The sequence below is a fragment of the Euprymna scolopes genome, chromosome 20 (genome assembly GCF_053919585.1).
Source record: "Euprymna scolopes isolate OS-2025 chromosome 20, ASM5391958v1, whole genome shotgun sequence".
Lineage (NCBI taxonomy): Eukaryota > Metazoa > Mollusca > Cephalopoda > Sepiida > Sepiolidae > Euprymna > Euprymna scolopes.
Genome location: NC_136501.1, coordinates 114,077,624 through 114,094,018, shown reverse-complemented (window position 1 = coordinate 114,094,018; position 16,395 = coordinate 114,077,624). Strand labels below are relative to the sequence as shown.

At 33.2% G+C, this 16,395-nt stretch overlaps 1 protein-coding gene across 10 annotated transcripts in view; it reads left to right on the top strand.

The window, feature by feature from the left end:
* LOC145241576 (ankyrin repeat and IBR domain-containing protein 1-like) overlaps positions 1–15,830 on the top strand; it is a 575,864-nt gene extending 560,034 nt beyond the window's left edge. For 7 of the 10 annotated variants that reach the window (XM_080104657.1, XM_080104658.1, XM_080104660.1 and 4 more), the window contains 7 exons: positions 1,120–1,262; positions 2,848–3,060; positions 4,850–5,021; positions 10,494–10,616; positions 11,527–11,647; positions 12,996–13,189; positions 14,675–15,830. In XM_080104657.1, coding sequence (XP_079960783.1) covers positions 1,120–1,262; positions 2,848–3,060; positions 4,850–5,021; positions 10,494–10,616; positions 11,527–11,647; positions 12,996–13,189; positions 14,675–15,744 — 2,036 coding nt within the window. In that variant the 3' untranslated portion in view covers positions 15,745–15,830. The remainder of the gene's footprint in view (positions 1–1,119; positions 1,263–2,847; positions 3,061–4,849; positions 5,022–10,493; positions 10,617–11,526; positions 11,648–12,995; positions 13,190–14,674) is intronic. The other 3 variants (XM_080104665.1, XM_080104666.1, XM_080104667.1) reach the window with 1 other exon arrangement.
* Positions 15,831–16,395: the final 565 nt, after the last annotated feature.

Genomic DNA, 16,395 nt, shown 5'->3' with positions numbered 1-16,395 from the left:
GTCATACCTTTCTAAAGAGTATTAAAAAACTTTCCAGCTCCATCAGATCTTGAATATGTTTCCTTGGCCTTTTGGCTATGACCAAAGTGTAGTATGCTAATGAAATATCAATAAGATGGCTTTTTCTAAAATTCTATTTCTACATATATATATATATATATATATTATAAAAAAAACAATTTCATTTGGGAATCTTAAGTAGGGCAACTCCAGGTGTGTTTGTAGTATTATGCTGAATGAGAATTCTAGCTAGGATTAGCGTAGACCAATCAAAGGTAGAGTGACGATGATGGCCCTACTCAACTTTGTGGTTGGCCTTGTGCCTAATATTTTTATTTTGTGAATTTTTGGCAAAAAAAAATATAAATAAATCAAAGCGTAATATCTTTATATATAAATATATTTATAAAAAATTAAAATTTGCAACAAATTTTGGGATATTTTAAAAAGAATAGACCCTTTCAGTAAATGTGGTATTGTGGTGACTGAAATGATTTAATTAAGATTGGATAGATATTTTTTATCAATTTTGACCAAAGATGACCAATGAACCCCATTTTCCCACACTTTTGATGGCCCTGTCGTCAATGTAAAATTTTATATTTTGTGCAAAGTATAATAGCTATTCTAATACTACATTTCATCTTTTCTAACTTCGTTCAGTGAAAGAGAAATGTTTTTAGACTGAGGTTTTTTGGTCCCTCGACAAAGGAAGGATTGGACCTAGTAATTCACTCCTGTTTGTTTGTTTGCACTTTTATCAATAACTACAACTTGGGTTTTAAAATTTTTTTGCACAAACATTAGTCATGGTGAAAGTAAAGTTTTGCCAGAATGGATTTTCCAGGATAACTCTGGTTGCCCTTCTAGGGGGCATTATAGGGATAAAATTGTCCCCAAATCGTTCATCTGTTTGCACTTTTCTCAATAACCACGCCTTGGATTTTTTTAAAATTTTGCACAAACATTAATCATGGTGAAAGTTTTGTTTATCTGTTATTTGTGTTCTCTTAAGTGATTTTAAATTTGACGAGTGAAACAATTTCAGGTTAAAATCGATTTTGGAATGTTTTTTTTTTTTTCTTTTTCAAATAAATTAAAATAATTCTTCCTTTGAAGCATCCGCCAAATCAGAGACAAAGTTTGTGGAAGATGCCGTCCATCAACTGCTGAAGGCAAGATGTGTACTGAAATGTTCCTACGTGTACGCCTACTACCTTGATGGACCTGGTTATAAGAAAATTGTCTTCGAATGTATGCAGGTAAGTTTTGCCAAGAATTGCTGCTCTATTGTTGGATGTGTTTAAAACTTGGAATAGAAAAAAGCTAAAAAAAACAAAACATTGTTTTGTTTCAGAATTATTTTATTTATTCACTAGCATGGCTATCCGGCATTGCTCTGGATCATGGACAAGAAACAAGACTGCTGCAAAGAAAGTAGATTCCCTTTACCATGCTAGAAAACTACTCACACCACAGAGTATCCTACGTCTTTATAAAGCTATAATTCACATATTGCATAAAGTATTGTTGCCACATCTGAGCTGATGCATCTACCACTAGTCTTTCACTCTTAGACAGAATCCAGAAAAAAGTCTAAAATCTAATTTAAACCGCACTGTCAGCAAAGCCCCAACCTCTGTCCAATCACCACAATGTTTCATCCCTGGGTCTGTTTTACAAGTATTTTAATGGAATGTGCTCTGATGAACTCTTAGCACTTGTGCTCCCTTGACATACATACCTTCAACTAATCAACCGAGTAGCAAAATGCCATGCTTCACTATAGAGGTCCCTCGATGCCAAAATGTTTTCTACTCTAATAGTTTCTTCTCTTAGACTGCTTGAGTTTGGAATTCCCTTCCTGTATCTTGCTTCCTTAACTGTATTTACCTGCAGATGTTTATAGTATAGAACAGACATCTTGCTGCTCAATTCCCTATGCTGGATATGGAGACGTGGTGGTGTACATTTGTAAGCGGAGGTGTGCACGCATGCACATTCCAGATGGATTTTGATCTACATTCTGGTCTCACATAAAAATGACCAGAATTGTAATTATCACAAAAACAGTAAGCTGTTTATATTCCAGGGAGTTATGAATTGTGCAATGCAAAATAGAAAAGAAGAATGTAATATCTTAATATTTACATTTCCAAGAATGTTAATTGATGCCTATGTAAGAGATAAACAACAGAAGAGAGAAAAGAGCAGACTGACAGCCGGCGAGCATGATTGATACCTTTGACATCTATCTGTTGTCGTGCACTACACAAACCAACCCTACAGCTAAACGTCTCTTTTTTTATCAATGAGCGAAAGTTTAATTGTAAAAAAAACTTTTATGTTGATAAATTCATCTGTGTTGATTTTGAGAATAACAACAAAAAAAATTGTCAGGTGTATATATTTAATTTTAGCAAGCATTTGAAACGTGCAAGTTAAAAGAGCGCTCAGTTGGTTACAATAAAAGGCAGGGGAATGTTGGCAGCTGGTTTGGCTGCCTCATACCCAGCATTACAATCTTCAAAAAAAGAAAATTATATATATACATTCAACAACACAGCACCAATAGTCATCTGTTAGACATGTTCCCAAATATTAGCCCCTTACGTTCCAATTGGCAATATGCCCTGCTTGGGGTGAAAATGAGTAATAAAAAGAATAATTATTAAAAAAATAACAATGGATTTTTCTTTTTGATTTCAGAATATGATAGTAATCAAACCGAATTATGCCTGTGAGGAGGTCACAAAATGACACTGATTTTTGCATTAATGTGTTTTAATTTCTTTCCTGCTGTTTTCCTTTTTACAAATTGATAGTTTCTATTTTTCTGTCTTTCAGACTGAGTTGGAAGAATCTACAGAAATTCTATCACAGATAGTTAACCGGCTATATTTGCGTACACCTCGTAAGAAGATTATCGAACAGGCCCACATTGTCCAGCGAAAAAGACACGAGTTTATTGCTGCTGTTGCCAAGGGCTTAGTTCCGCCTGAAACTCCTCCTGCCATGAGAAAACGCAAACGACGAAAATGCAGCATCGACTTTGAAGACGTATGTTGATCTTGATTAAAGAAAATGTCGGCCATTACTGTAATGCTACACACATTTACACGCGTCAACATGTAGACACTTGGGTCCCAACATGTTGTAGCATAATATGTCACAAGGAACATAAAACAAGTAATAACTTGACTCTTTTTTGTTGTAACAATGGCATTTATTTTAGGGTACTTTTTTTAATAAAATGTAATCCTGATCCTTCTCTCTGACCTCTCGAATGTTATCATCGGTCTAGACACGCATTCTTTTTAGAATCTTTTTCTTTTTCCTTATATTAACATGTAGACACTTGGGATCCAATACGTCATAGCAGAGTATGTTGCAAGGAACATAAGACAAGTAATAACTTGATTCCCCCCCCCTCCTTTTTTTTTTTTTTTTGTAACAACATTTATTTCTGGGTACTTTCTTGAATAAAATGTGATCGTACTCCTTCTCTTTGTTCTGTATCCTCAAACATCGTCGGTCTCTGCACACATTCTTTTCATAGTCTTTTTCTTTTTCCTTACGTCAACATCACTTTGCACACATCTCAGCATTTGTATAACGCCGTCATACTCTGTTACATTACATCTGAATTTGTCTATTATCGCGTTTTAGTAAAACGAGACATATTTCTATGATATGGTCACCCAAAGTTTATATGGAAGAAAAATTGGCTTTGTATCAAGATCCAAGCTTTGAGTAATTTTTTAATCACAGCAGTAAGTAGCAAAGCCTGTGGAAATACCATGGTAGTATCTTTCACCTGTTGAATACTGCTTTTGTACTGAAATATATTTTTATTCTATGAACGTCTGCCATGAACACAGACTCAACAGTATTATTGTACCACATTTGTTAGAACTGAAACATATCTAAATACTCTGGTTGATGGAGTTTCAGAATAATTCTGACTATGAGGAGTCTATCTTTAAAATGCTTGTAAGGTGTTTCACATATTGCCATTCTATAAAAATTCTAAGTAATTACATTTTTTGATTACCCACACTGAGAATTGAATCTTCAACCTTTTGGAGAATATCACGTTTGTAATTGATTTTTCCAAGTATAACTGGCACCCAACTCCACTAGGACTGGATCTCCTCTTCTGACAATTCCAACTACTTGACAAATGGGTCGATGCACCTACCTTCCCCCTAACTAATCAATCCCCTATGGAGTTCTTTCCTAGAAGTTAGAGAAAGACTACTGGACCTTGGAAGCTTCTTGAGCACGGCTCAGCACTCTGAGAAACAGCGTATTGCCCATTGGTCTATAATGACCCTCGAGCAAATGGCTTAGGATGAAATTGGAAAAGGTACTATCAATAACCAAAAAAGTGTATTTTAAAGTGATGCATGGAAAAGACAAAATTTGATTACTTAAAAGGACAGCTTGATAAGTATTTGTTGGCACTTAGTCTGAAGATGACAATGTTTTAGTAAGCATGGAAGCAATCCCATGATATTCTGTTCCACAGATGTTATATAAACTGCCTGAAGGTGCCGACAAAACATTGGTTTCAGCACAGGTTGTAAACTGTAGAAGTACCCTTTTTGTCTTAATGTGAATTTAATAATCGCATGATGATGATATGTCTTTTATGTGGAAACACAAATTTACTCATTCCTAGCTGTGCAATAATTGTGATCATGGCTTCTCCTGTAGTTAACCAATAGATTGTAATTTGTTTAAATGTAATGTGAACAAACATGTTGCTGCTTAGCTACCCATGAGACTCATTTCATGTGACATAAATTGAAAATCTTTCATGTTTTTCATTCTTTTTATCATTCAGGAAGAATTGCGTAAGGCGATTTTGGCTTCAATCCAGGAAGTGGACCCTGCTAATCCATGGGTCAAGGATTCTTCTGGACGACACACAAATGTCCTTGCTGTTTTAGATTGGCCAGACTCTGATAGTGACAGCTCCGAAGCTGAGACAACTGGGACATCATTAAAATCTGGAGGTAAAAACAACACAAAAAAAAATATTTTTAATATAAAATATGTATGAAATACATTTATAAGCCAAATTACAACACAATATTATGTAAAAAAGATATATTTAACTTTTTAAAATGAGTCTTAAGTTTTGAAATTGACATTGATGTAATGCAGATGATGTTTAATGTTATTTGTTAGCTGGAATGATATAATATACCTGATACATTTTATAAAATTTACTGTATATCTATATACTACTAGCTGGTCACCCGGCGTTGCCCGGTCGTACAATACACTTAAACATAATATTTTAATTTATGCAGATTGCGTATGCATTATTATAGAATAAATCCTCTATTGATTATTATATATTATGAGGAATAATTTGCCTGGTGGACTAATTCGTAAAAAAAAATAATGGTGATATCGTTCATCAAATTCTTTCTGTATGTGTTTACAATATCATGTCAGCTGATATTTGGGCTTGAGGATCTTAAACATAGGCTTTTTTCTCTTATAGGGAAGTAATTTTATTATTTCCCTCAGCCGGTGTAATGTAAAATATTCCCCTGTAAAAATTCTTTTTTATCTAGAAGAGAAGAGAGACTATGTTTAAGATTGGATTTTTGTGATTTTCAATATTTATCAGATGAATTTCTGTACAAAACATACCTAAGAACACTGCCAGACATAAATTACCTTAGTATGAAATTTGCAAAAGAGAGGCTCAGCCGTTTCGAAACCTGTGAGGAACACACACACACACACACACACACACACACACACACACACACACACACACACACACACACACACACACACACAAAATAACTTTTATATAAGAGTAAAGATTTAAAAATTATGGAGTTTGTACATACATGATTTATTGTCAAAAAAAGGAAAAGGCGGAGTACACATTAGTGAGGCAGTAGTTTTTACTATGTTTATTTGTCAAAACAAAAATTAAAAATATAAGTTATTTCCCTTGCTATTTTAAAAAAATTATTTTTGCAGTTATATTTGAACATTATTTTCATATTACTAGTTGTCCAAGCAGAATTACATACTTTGTAAAATAAGCTGTAGTGAAATATGTTATTACAGTGCAAATAACATGGTACAACAATAACAAATGAAAATTGGCTAATATTCTAAATCAAAATTTCATATGTTAACTTAGATGTTATTTATGTCCAACTTTAAAAATCTTATAGATAACTTTCTAGGTTAGCTGTTCACTTGTAGTTTTGTTCAATGGGAAGAATTATTTGTGTAAATGTGGCAAGTTTTTATGTTGAGATGATGTCATCTTTGAAATGAATATGTCTCATTCTGCTATTCTTATTTGGACTGTTTGGTTTCTTAGAAGAATAAAGAATATCAGAATCTTGTTCTTATTGTTTATTCTGGTCTAAAGAGTGAAAGACAAATTATTATCATCATTTTCAGTTTAACATCTGTTTTAAATGTTAGCATGCATTTAGCTGCTTTTAGAAACTGACTTCTAAACTCACTAGGTTTTTATTTATTCCTCTTTCTCTCAAATGCATTCTTATCATGTCCATAGTTATTCTGTGAACTGAACCTGTTACCTCAACTGTTCTACATCTACTAACTCCAGCACTCTCATCCATTTTTTTTCAATGTGGCCAAATGTACCATCAAAGTCTTCTGTTCTTTACACATTTTTCTATACTGTCTAATTTTTTTTTCTTCTGTCAGCATCAGTTCTAAGCCTGCTTTTAAGATTCACATTACACAACCATCATATCATTCACACATTCTTCTCCATGCAATGCATATCTTCAACTATCACTGACCAGATCTCATTTCAATACACAGTTATACTGTGCAATAATGTCTGATATTCTCTTCCCTTGATTGACTGTGATAATGCTCTGCTGGTTAGTAATGACATAGATTTTGTGAACTTATTTCCATCCATTCTTAACGTTTCTTATCAGACCAGCAGTTGCTCCTCCCTGTGCTTCAATGACATTGTTACCTGAAAGGAAATGTCTAAAGGTATACACAGACAACATATATTGAAAAACAAACTAAAAGAAGGATAAAAAGAGAAAAATAAATGAATTTATTGAAATGGATAAGCAGTGCAAACAAATGTTTACGAGAAAAAGTGTGCAAGGAAGGAAGATAAATCTTAGTTTTTTTTGTTTTTTTTTACAAAGGCATCACCACATTATCAAGGCCCAGAGACCACTCAAGGATAAGGGTTAAAGAGTGTACAGTAGAAATTGGTCAATATAGTAATCATTAGTAATGAAAATTTGGTAAATTTGATAACTTATATGGAACGGCTCATCAAGAACTTATTTACTTTAGACTTGAACACAATCATATTGTAGTTAGCCGGAAAGCAGGAAAACGGAAGACAATTCCACAGGCGTGCAGTTCTAAGAAAGAAGCTTTGTTCATGGAATCTACGTTTAGGTTTAGGCACAGATATAGAGTGGGGGAAATTATTGATAGTGTTTACAGCTAGACGAATGTTTCTTGTGAAAGTTTGGCGAGGGGGGACCATAGATTGAAGCTCAGTTGAACACTTTCCATGAAAATAACGATACATCAGAGACATACACAGTGTAAATAATAACCAAGTTTGAGAAATAATAACATATTACTTTGGTCAGAATATAAGATCAGAAAATCGATATTTATTAAGAGTCCAGTTCTTTGTGAATGTTTGCAATTGGCTTATTCCAGGAATTCCAGATTTTATCCCAGGAATATTAGCCAGAGTTATAAATAGTTGAAAGATCGCCCCTGAATAACATGCCTTCTCAGAGCTAATTTAATAACTGAAGTTATGATGCTATTAACGTCCATTTATAGCCATTGTAGATGGAACATTCTAGAATTTCTAAAATGGAACACTATGACTTAGAACTTTCTGGAGCCCTCAGAATAAGTATACTTTTCTGTTTTATTTTTAAAACTCTCCTGAAACGCTTATAAAGAATATTTTTATTTTCTAATTGTAATGTATTTTAATAGTAAAAATTTTGTATTGTTATATATTATAATATTAATTTATATGATTATTTATTTTTTATATATTTTATAAGTATATTATATTTTATCTTATCATTTATGAAAAAAATTGTAATTTCTTCATATTTTAAAGAGGAAAATGTCCTGACAATATCACCAACGTAGTAAAACTTATGGACAACCTCAAAAGGTTCACCAGCCAAATATACTTTCTCCATATCCGAGTTCCATCTTCCATTGTCTTACACCTCTTGCACAGAAACTTGTTACCATCTCTTAACCTACATGTACACATGTAATTCCACTGCACTTTCTGTGTACTCAGTGCTTACTAAAGAAGAAACAAAATTTATTTCCCTCCAAAGAATATATGAATAAGAGCAAAAGAAAAGAAATTTGAAACAAGAAATTTCTTTATTATTTTCAGATGCATTATTTCTTGTTACATTTCATGATGACACATCAGTTTGGAATTTGGATCATTTAATGACCTGTGTTATGTATCTGTGGGGGGAAAGGTGATGAGGTGTGTATATTCTCGTGTATGTTGTGGCTATATAATTTGACATAGCCATGACCATCTGTTTTCTATATGTGCACATGGGTGTAATAGTCATGGGTGTGTGTGTGTGTCACATATAAGACGATCTCAAGACACATACTTTTTTCTTTTATTGTTTGGAGAAGCCTATATCACAATTCGGTCATTGACCAGGACTGATGCGTTGATGCAGACTCTTTTCTTCTTTTTCTCATCTTGAATCAACATTCTCTCGTTAACTCTAGACTGTCAAACTCTAAAACTTAAACTGAACTGTGTCCATTATTTATTTTAAGGTGTGTGTATGTGGGAGTAGGGCTGTACTTCCCTCCCTCCCCATTAACTGGCTTGCACTCAAAATACACTTACTGACCTTTCTCGTGGCCCCTTGCTACATGCAGGTGTACACATTGTCAATGGGTTAGATCTATATCACTGGTAACCTTTTTGACCCCATTACTATCTTGCACTAATCATGTCATAGACTGCATACCACCTATTTGAATCCTGATTGAGATGTATTGGACTTCTCTGCCAAATTTGATTTAGATGCAATGTAGTAATTGTGAGATTGTGTTAAAACACATGATCTTGCATATTTAACAATCCAACCAACTTCCAGTTTTGTCGGAAGTAAACAGTATTACTGAATGTGTAGACACTACTATATTATAGTCCTGAATTTTTTAGATAAGGGCTGATTGTTTATATTACTTGTTTTAATTGGACTATTGTTCTCATCTTGAGTTTTATTTATGCAACATTTCGGTCGATGTGGCCTTTGACCATCATCAAGCATGTTTGTTGTTGTCTTGGAAAAGAAAGGAGAAACGTTACTGTCTCCATAGATATTTTTGTATTCTTGGAGTTGGTCTATTTTTTAGCTGTGGTTTCGTATATGTGAAAAAAAAAATTTCTTGACAAAAGGGAGGCAACTCTAATAAAGATAGACAGGAGATTACCTCCCTTCATCACTAAAATTTTAAAGGTGTGCAATTTTTGTTTTGCCTACATTAGAGGTTCTTAAATGCTATTAATTTCTTAGCTTCGCCTGCTTTGTAATTATTATTTTTTTTTTTTTTAGCATTTGTACTTCTCTTTGAGTTGCCTGACTCTCTGTTGCATTCTTGTTAATTATTTTGACCTCGTTCCACAAGGGGAAGTGTCTTCCTTTTTCTTTCTATATATCAGCTAGCCCCTACTTTTCAACCTCCCCCTCCTGTGTCATGGTTTTACAGTGTTCTTCTAGCCTTACATTAATGGGCAACCAGTCTCACCTTTGTATAGTTTCCCACATTTGCATGAAATCTCATGTACATTTTTTTTTTTTTGTCATGAGACTTTTGGTCGGGGGCTTGACTTGTATTAGGTGTTTTGAAAGTCGAATCACTCTTAAATATTCCTCTGATGGACTGCATATTTAAAAAAAATTTTTTCGGATTTTTATTTAATCAATTCCGATGAGAAAGCATTCATTTTCTCATCCATTTATTTAATTTAGTTTAATTTATTATATGAAAAAAAAAAAAAATAATTTTACTTTCAGTATTAATTATTCTGTATAAAATTTTCTATAAAAAATATTAAAAATAAATCATTTCCCTGATATTCTTAAGTTTTGATTTAAATTTTCTTTGGGATTTTCAGATAAAATAGCACTGTTTACTTCCGATGAGTTTCAGAACCGGAAATCACTTGAATCAGTAAACATGTGAAATCATCACAAAATGCAAACACATTTTTATGTTTTATTTTAAGAGAAATTCTTTATTTGCTGTAGAATTTGTTCATTTGAATAAAGAAAAACTCCACTTTATTCTATTTTGTGTGAAAAGGCAAAATTAAAAAAAAACTCTGGCAAATTCTTTCTTAATGATTGTGGTAGTAGTTGAATGTTTGATCTCGTATCAGCTGAGTTGTCTGCAGGATTGTGTTTTTCTAGGGAAATGTTCACGTTCGGAATGCAACCAACCTCTTGTTCTCAATCCCAGGACTGGAACATTACATGAGCATTGCAGTCTTCATTGTTTGCGTATGGATCAACTGGAAAAAATGGATCAACAAGGTTCGATCACTGACCTTTATGTCATCTCATGCCAAAAGAAACAAAACGTTTCTGTGTAAAAGTTAGAAATATTTTGTTGTGTCTCAAGTTTTTGTTTTCTTCTTTTTCCATCCCTCGTCTCTTGATAATGTCATGAAGAAAAACAAAATCATTGTTACATTTTTTTTTATTTGCTGTCATGGTGATGGCAGTTTGTTTTTGTTCTTAGGTTATTGAGTGTTTGTCATAAAATATCAATCAACTCAAGATTAAGATTTTAACATATCATAACTAATCTTTTTTGGTTATAGTCAGCTAATGTACTTCCTAACCTCTGTCATAGTACTACCGTAAGCAGTGACAAGGCAAATCAGTTCCTTCGCTTTTTCTCTTATGACTATATCTACTAATGATAAATACTTATTGATTTGCAACTATCAGTGAAACAAACGTATATAATCAACGCCCTGCACAAGTATATTTTTACAAATGTAAAAATTTGTGCACATATTACATGGGCTTTTACGGTAATCCAAAAAACTAAAAAATAACTACTCTGCAGCTAAACATTTAGAGATTTTTTAAAAATTGGAATTGGGAATTTATGACAGAATCAGTAATTGTATTGGAATTGTTAAACATTTTGGAATTGTCTTATCACTACTATATAAATAAAATTGTGCAAGTTACAATATGTGTATGTGTGTTTCTAGTCTCCATTTTAATTACACATTACTATATATTATTAATCAATTTGCATCAACTAGTTTTTTGAATTACTATTTTACAAAAAAAAAAAAATCTCATTAAAAAGTTAAAGTCGCTAAAAATAATTAATGTTCATGTCATTTTTTTTGTTATATATATATATATATATATATATATGTATTTGTTCCATTAACGTTTTTTTCTTTTCAATCGTTTTGTTCAGATGGAATTCCAGAGGTTATTTTAGATGAGCAGATGGAATTACTCCGAGCTCTTGAAATGTCTCGTCTTCAATACATGCATGAGACTGGCCTCATCAACATTCCTACAACAGTCTCCACAAGGTATATATACATATACATGCTAGCATGCCACCCGGTGTTGCCTGGTTGTAAAATACGCATATTATATATTATTCATACAGAAACTAAGACATATGCATGAGAGTATTGTTTTTTTTTCTAAACAGTTCAGTTCTTGTAAGTAAAAAAAAAAAATACTGAGATCGAAACCAAAACCTAAAGACAGTGATTCAAGTACAATAACCATTAAGCTAGCTTGACACAATCTTTAAAAAGTATTTTCAAACCCACTTCTTAACATAATAAATCTGTCATGTGAATGATTTATGCATGCACATTCATGAAACTGTTGGCAAACAAATAAAAATCCAGCAACCCCCACATACCAATTTTTCAGTTTTGAACCCTTAGCAGTCCTTTTTTTCTGGATGAAAACCGATTAAAGTTTTCCACATGTATAAATACCTGTATACCAAATTTCAAGTCCAGATCAAAAGTTTGTTGAGAAGTGTCCTCACAAACACAAATTCTTACTAATATATGTATATGACTACATTTCATCACATAAATTAATATAGGAAAGTATAATTTTATGCATAAAAATACATAGGTAGAGCTAGGTAGTATTCTCTAACTTTTTATATATATATATATATATATATATATATATATATAGCGATTAAGTTACACTGAATATTCTGCGTTTCATCCAACTATAGAATTCGTCATATATATATATATATATATAGGAGGCGCATAAGCCTGACGAATCCTATACTTGGATGAAATGCAGAATATTCAGCGTAGCTTAATCGCCATATATATTTTATAAATTACTAACTAGCTCTACCTACATATTGAGCACTTTTGAAGTAAATACTTAAAGTTTACGCATAAATCTATACTTTCGTATATTAAATTTATGTGAATAAATGAAGTAGTTATATATATATATATATATATATATATATAATGTTATTTGTTTTTGCGATACATTTTGAATGAATTCAATTATTTACGAAAGTGCATTTTTACCTAAATACGAGTTGGGAATAATTTTCCCTTTAACCAATTTGGTACCCCCACATGGGGAGCGGTATATATATTATATATTTTTTTAGCAGTATGATTTTGAACAGAGTATGTTTTTGCTTATGCTAAAACAAAAATAGTAAATGTAACATTTTACAGGAAAAAATCCAGTAAAAAAAAAAAAAAAATAAAAATAAATTACAATTAAAATGTAACATTTTTATTTTCATTGCTTGAACAGTAATCTTATAGTCTCTATTTCACTCTGACCATAAAAAGGCACTTTTAGCTTTGCAGTTTTTACTTTTTAGATTGGTTCATTTTTTTTTTTTCCTTTTGTTTGTTTCTCTCCTTCAAGTGATAATAGTTCTATTGACCCACATGAGAACATTCATACCAGCAGTGGATCTCCCCGGAGACCTGCTGAACCCCAGGCAGGCAACTTGTCCGAACAGATAGTCACAACACGAGGCAGTCAGAAAGATGTGGCGAAAACTCCAGATGAATTGCATCTTCATTTGCAGACTATGTTATCTTCGTTGCAGCTAACAGGTATGATGCAATTTTTTATTATTTTATTTCTTCCCTGTTTGATATACATAATACACACATTGGATTACTTCTTTCTTTTCACCCATCTTCATCCCAAACAAGGACATAAGGAGCTACTTATTAGAACCATGCTTGAGAAAAATTAAGATATTGGTTTACATAGCGTTACATTTGAACTTCTGCATATAAGTACCATTAAGGAAGCAGGAAGGGAGTTCCAAAGTCTCACTATCCGAGGGAAGAAGCTATTAGAGTATAAAGCTGCCCTCCATTTAGGGACCTCAACAGGTGTGTGATTTTGTTGCTAAGCAGATTTTTCCGGGATGTGTATGTCAAGAGGGCACAAGTGCAAGGAGTTCATCAGATCACATTCCATTAAAATACTTGTAAAACAAGTATTGAAGCCTAGTTTACAAAGCGGGACCTATTTTTTTAACTTTATCCAAGAGGGAGATACCAGTGGTAGATGCATGAGCCCAGATGTGGCAGCAATACTTCATGCATGGCCTTGTAGAAGTAGAGTATAGTCTCTACAATTTACCAAAGTAATGCCTTTTTAGTATTTTTAGTCCTCCCAGGCAACACCGATTTCTTGTTTAGTATAAGAATAAAAACATTACAATATGTACACTACAACTAAATACACTAAATTTATGGTCTTTGGCCAATGCAGCATTTAAACACACCTTCTCCATCGAGCTCAAGGTGTTTGCTTCTACATCACCTGCCCACTTCAAAATCCAGCAAAAAAATAAAGTACAAATTAAGTAATCTGATAGCATTTTGTTCTTTAGCACATGGTGAAGCTTTCTGAATTGTAGAAATAAATAAAATAAGTCAGGTTTTAGTAAAAATACCAAATTAAAAACTGTAATGTTATAGAAAGTTTTATTGTACAGGAGAAACGCTAAAATACAAGGGGCATTCCAAATATTCTGCCCGAATGAATTGGAAGATATTAGAAATTGTATGGTTATGATGATTGAACTGATGCATTCATGCGCTGAAAGTTTCATCTCCATATTGCAGATATTGATAGTATAAGACTAAGAAAGCAATCCCTGTTATGAATGTGGGTCACAAGTAGATGCGTCATTAAATTCCTGGCAAAGGTGCATTGAGAATGCTGGTGACTATGTAGAAAAATAAATTCTGGAACACAAAAAAAAAAAAAAAAAAAAAAAAAAAATATTACCACTCCCATCTTCATTGTTTCACATTTTTGAGTTTAAAAAAAAACTTTACTTTTAGAATTGCCTCTTTGAAAACTTACCCATAAAAAGTTCTATTTATAAACAAGTCAAGAAAGAATTTAAACTTTAAAAAATATTTTAATTAAGGACAAGAAATCATTTTTTTGCAAATAATATATGAATACAAAGAAAATCAATTTTACCTTTTTTTTAAAAAATATTTTGTCAAATACATTTTGCTGGCAAAGCAAGTCAATAATTATCATTTACTCTGTTTTTATTTACTTTTTAGATAGCACCAATACAAAGCCCACCTACCACGAAGCAGATTCTGCCGGTAATTTACCTGTCTGGAGAAAGAGTGATACTGCTGAACAAAGGGAGATCCCACCAATGCCCTCCAATCTCTGTCTAAATGTTAACAACACACTGAGCTTAATGCCCTCTACCACCCAGCCAACAGGTGGTAAGAGTTCCGTCATCTCAGGTAATGAGGATATAGAGCAACTGGGAGCCTATGCAGGGGCACAAGCAGATGCTACCCGATTCTCATCGTTATCGTCAGCAGTTGCCAACCCAGCTCCATGTAAAAATACCTGTTTTGGTGCCATCAAATCTCTTGCTGTCACGAACATCCTTGCTAGCGATACCGATAAGACCAACAGCTTCCTGGAAAAGGATTTCACTTTAGGCTCAAAGAAATTGCAGACTCCAACTAAACATGAAAGAGCAAATAATTCTTCTTCTGAAAAGAACATCTGTGACTTGGATCCATTTCCAGTAAGCAGCACTTTAGAAATGGTTACAGATACTGGCACTAAAAACAATGTGAACACTGAAACACCTGTGCCACCAACGGTCGCCAAAACACCTCACAAGTCACAGAAGTGCTATTTAGAATCTCTAAAAGAGGCCATGGTCGTTCTCGACAAACATGACCAGGAATGTCTGTCCTTGTTTGAGCTTTCCCAAAACCTGCTGCAGATGACGGCTGACATGCAGGATGGGAGCCAGGTGACGCCCAACACAGTAACAGCCAGTGCCAGACCGACCAGCTTGTCTAAAGCTGGTGAGCCCCAACATACCTTACTCAGAGAGCATGGCATTTCATGTAACTCGAGCTCAAGTGATCAAGCTGAGGTTGAAACATTATTTTTTAGTGAAGATGAAGAGGAGAATGAAGGCATTTGTAATGAGGAGGATAGTGGGGAATTGATCTCACCAGACAGCCAGTTGAACTATAGTACCACGCCTAGTGTGACAGAAGAGGAGGAGGAAGAAGAGGAAAACGATAATAAAAATGAACAAAACTTGAAACAAACAAAATGTGAGGGAAACTCTGCTGAAGCATATTTTGTCTAAAAAAAATCGTAATGGTTTATATTTATTTTGAAAAATATTAAATTCTTGTTTTCTTGGGAAATACAATTTCTTTAGAAAAAAATGTATTTATGACTTAATTTCTACATAAATGTGTTTTTAAGTTGTTTGTTTGAGAAAAAAAAATAGAATTTAAATGTAAAGGATTTATTGATTTTGTAAAAATTAAGTTTATTTTTTTGTCTGTTTTTAAATGGAAAAATTTGTAAAAAAAAAAAAAAACAAAAAAAAACTTTTAAATCAGTTTCATATTTATTTTTCGTTACTTGAACATTTGTTAATTTTAAGTACATATTAGTTTATAAGTGTGCAGATGTGAGATGAGAAGTTGCCAGACACGGATTGATCATTAAGGTTACTAGTGCTGAACGCCATCTTCATAGACGTGAACCAATAACTGAAATCAAAGATAAGCTTGCTCAGCCATGTCCAGCCTCTAACAATATCTCAGGAAGAGAGCAGATAGTAGCTTTGAACCAGAAGACTAGAGAATGGCATCATTTCTATTGACATGCCTCCTGGCTCACAAGTACTCTGGATTCAGTGGAAAATACTCAACCACCTAAGAATGGCAATCAAAAGCTGCTATGACCAGACAGATCTACAAAACTGATGCAACCATCTGTGAAGGTG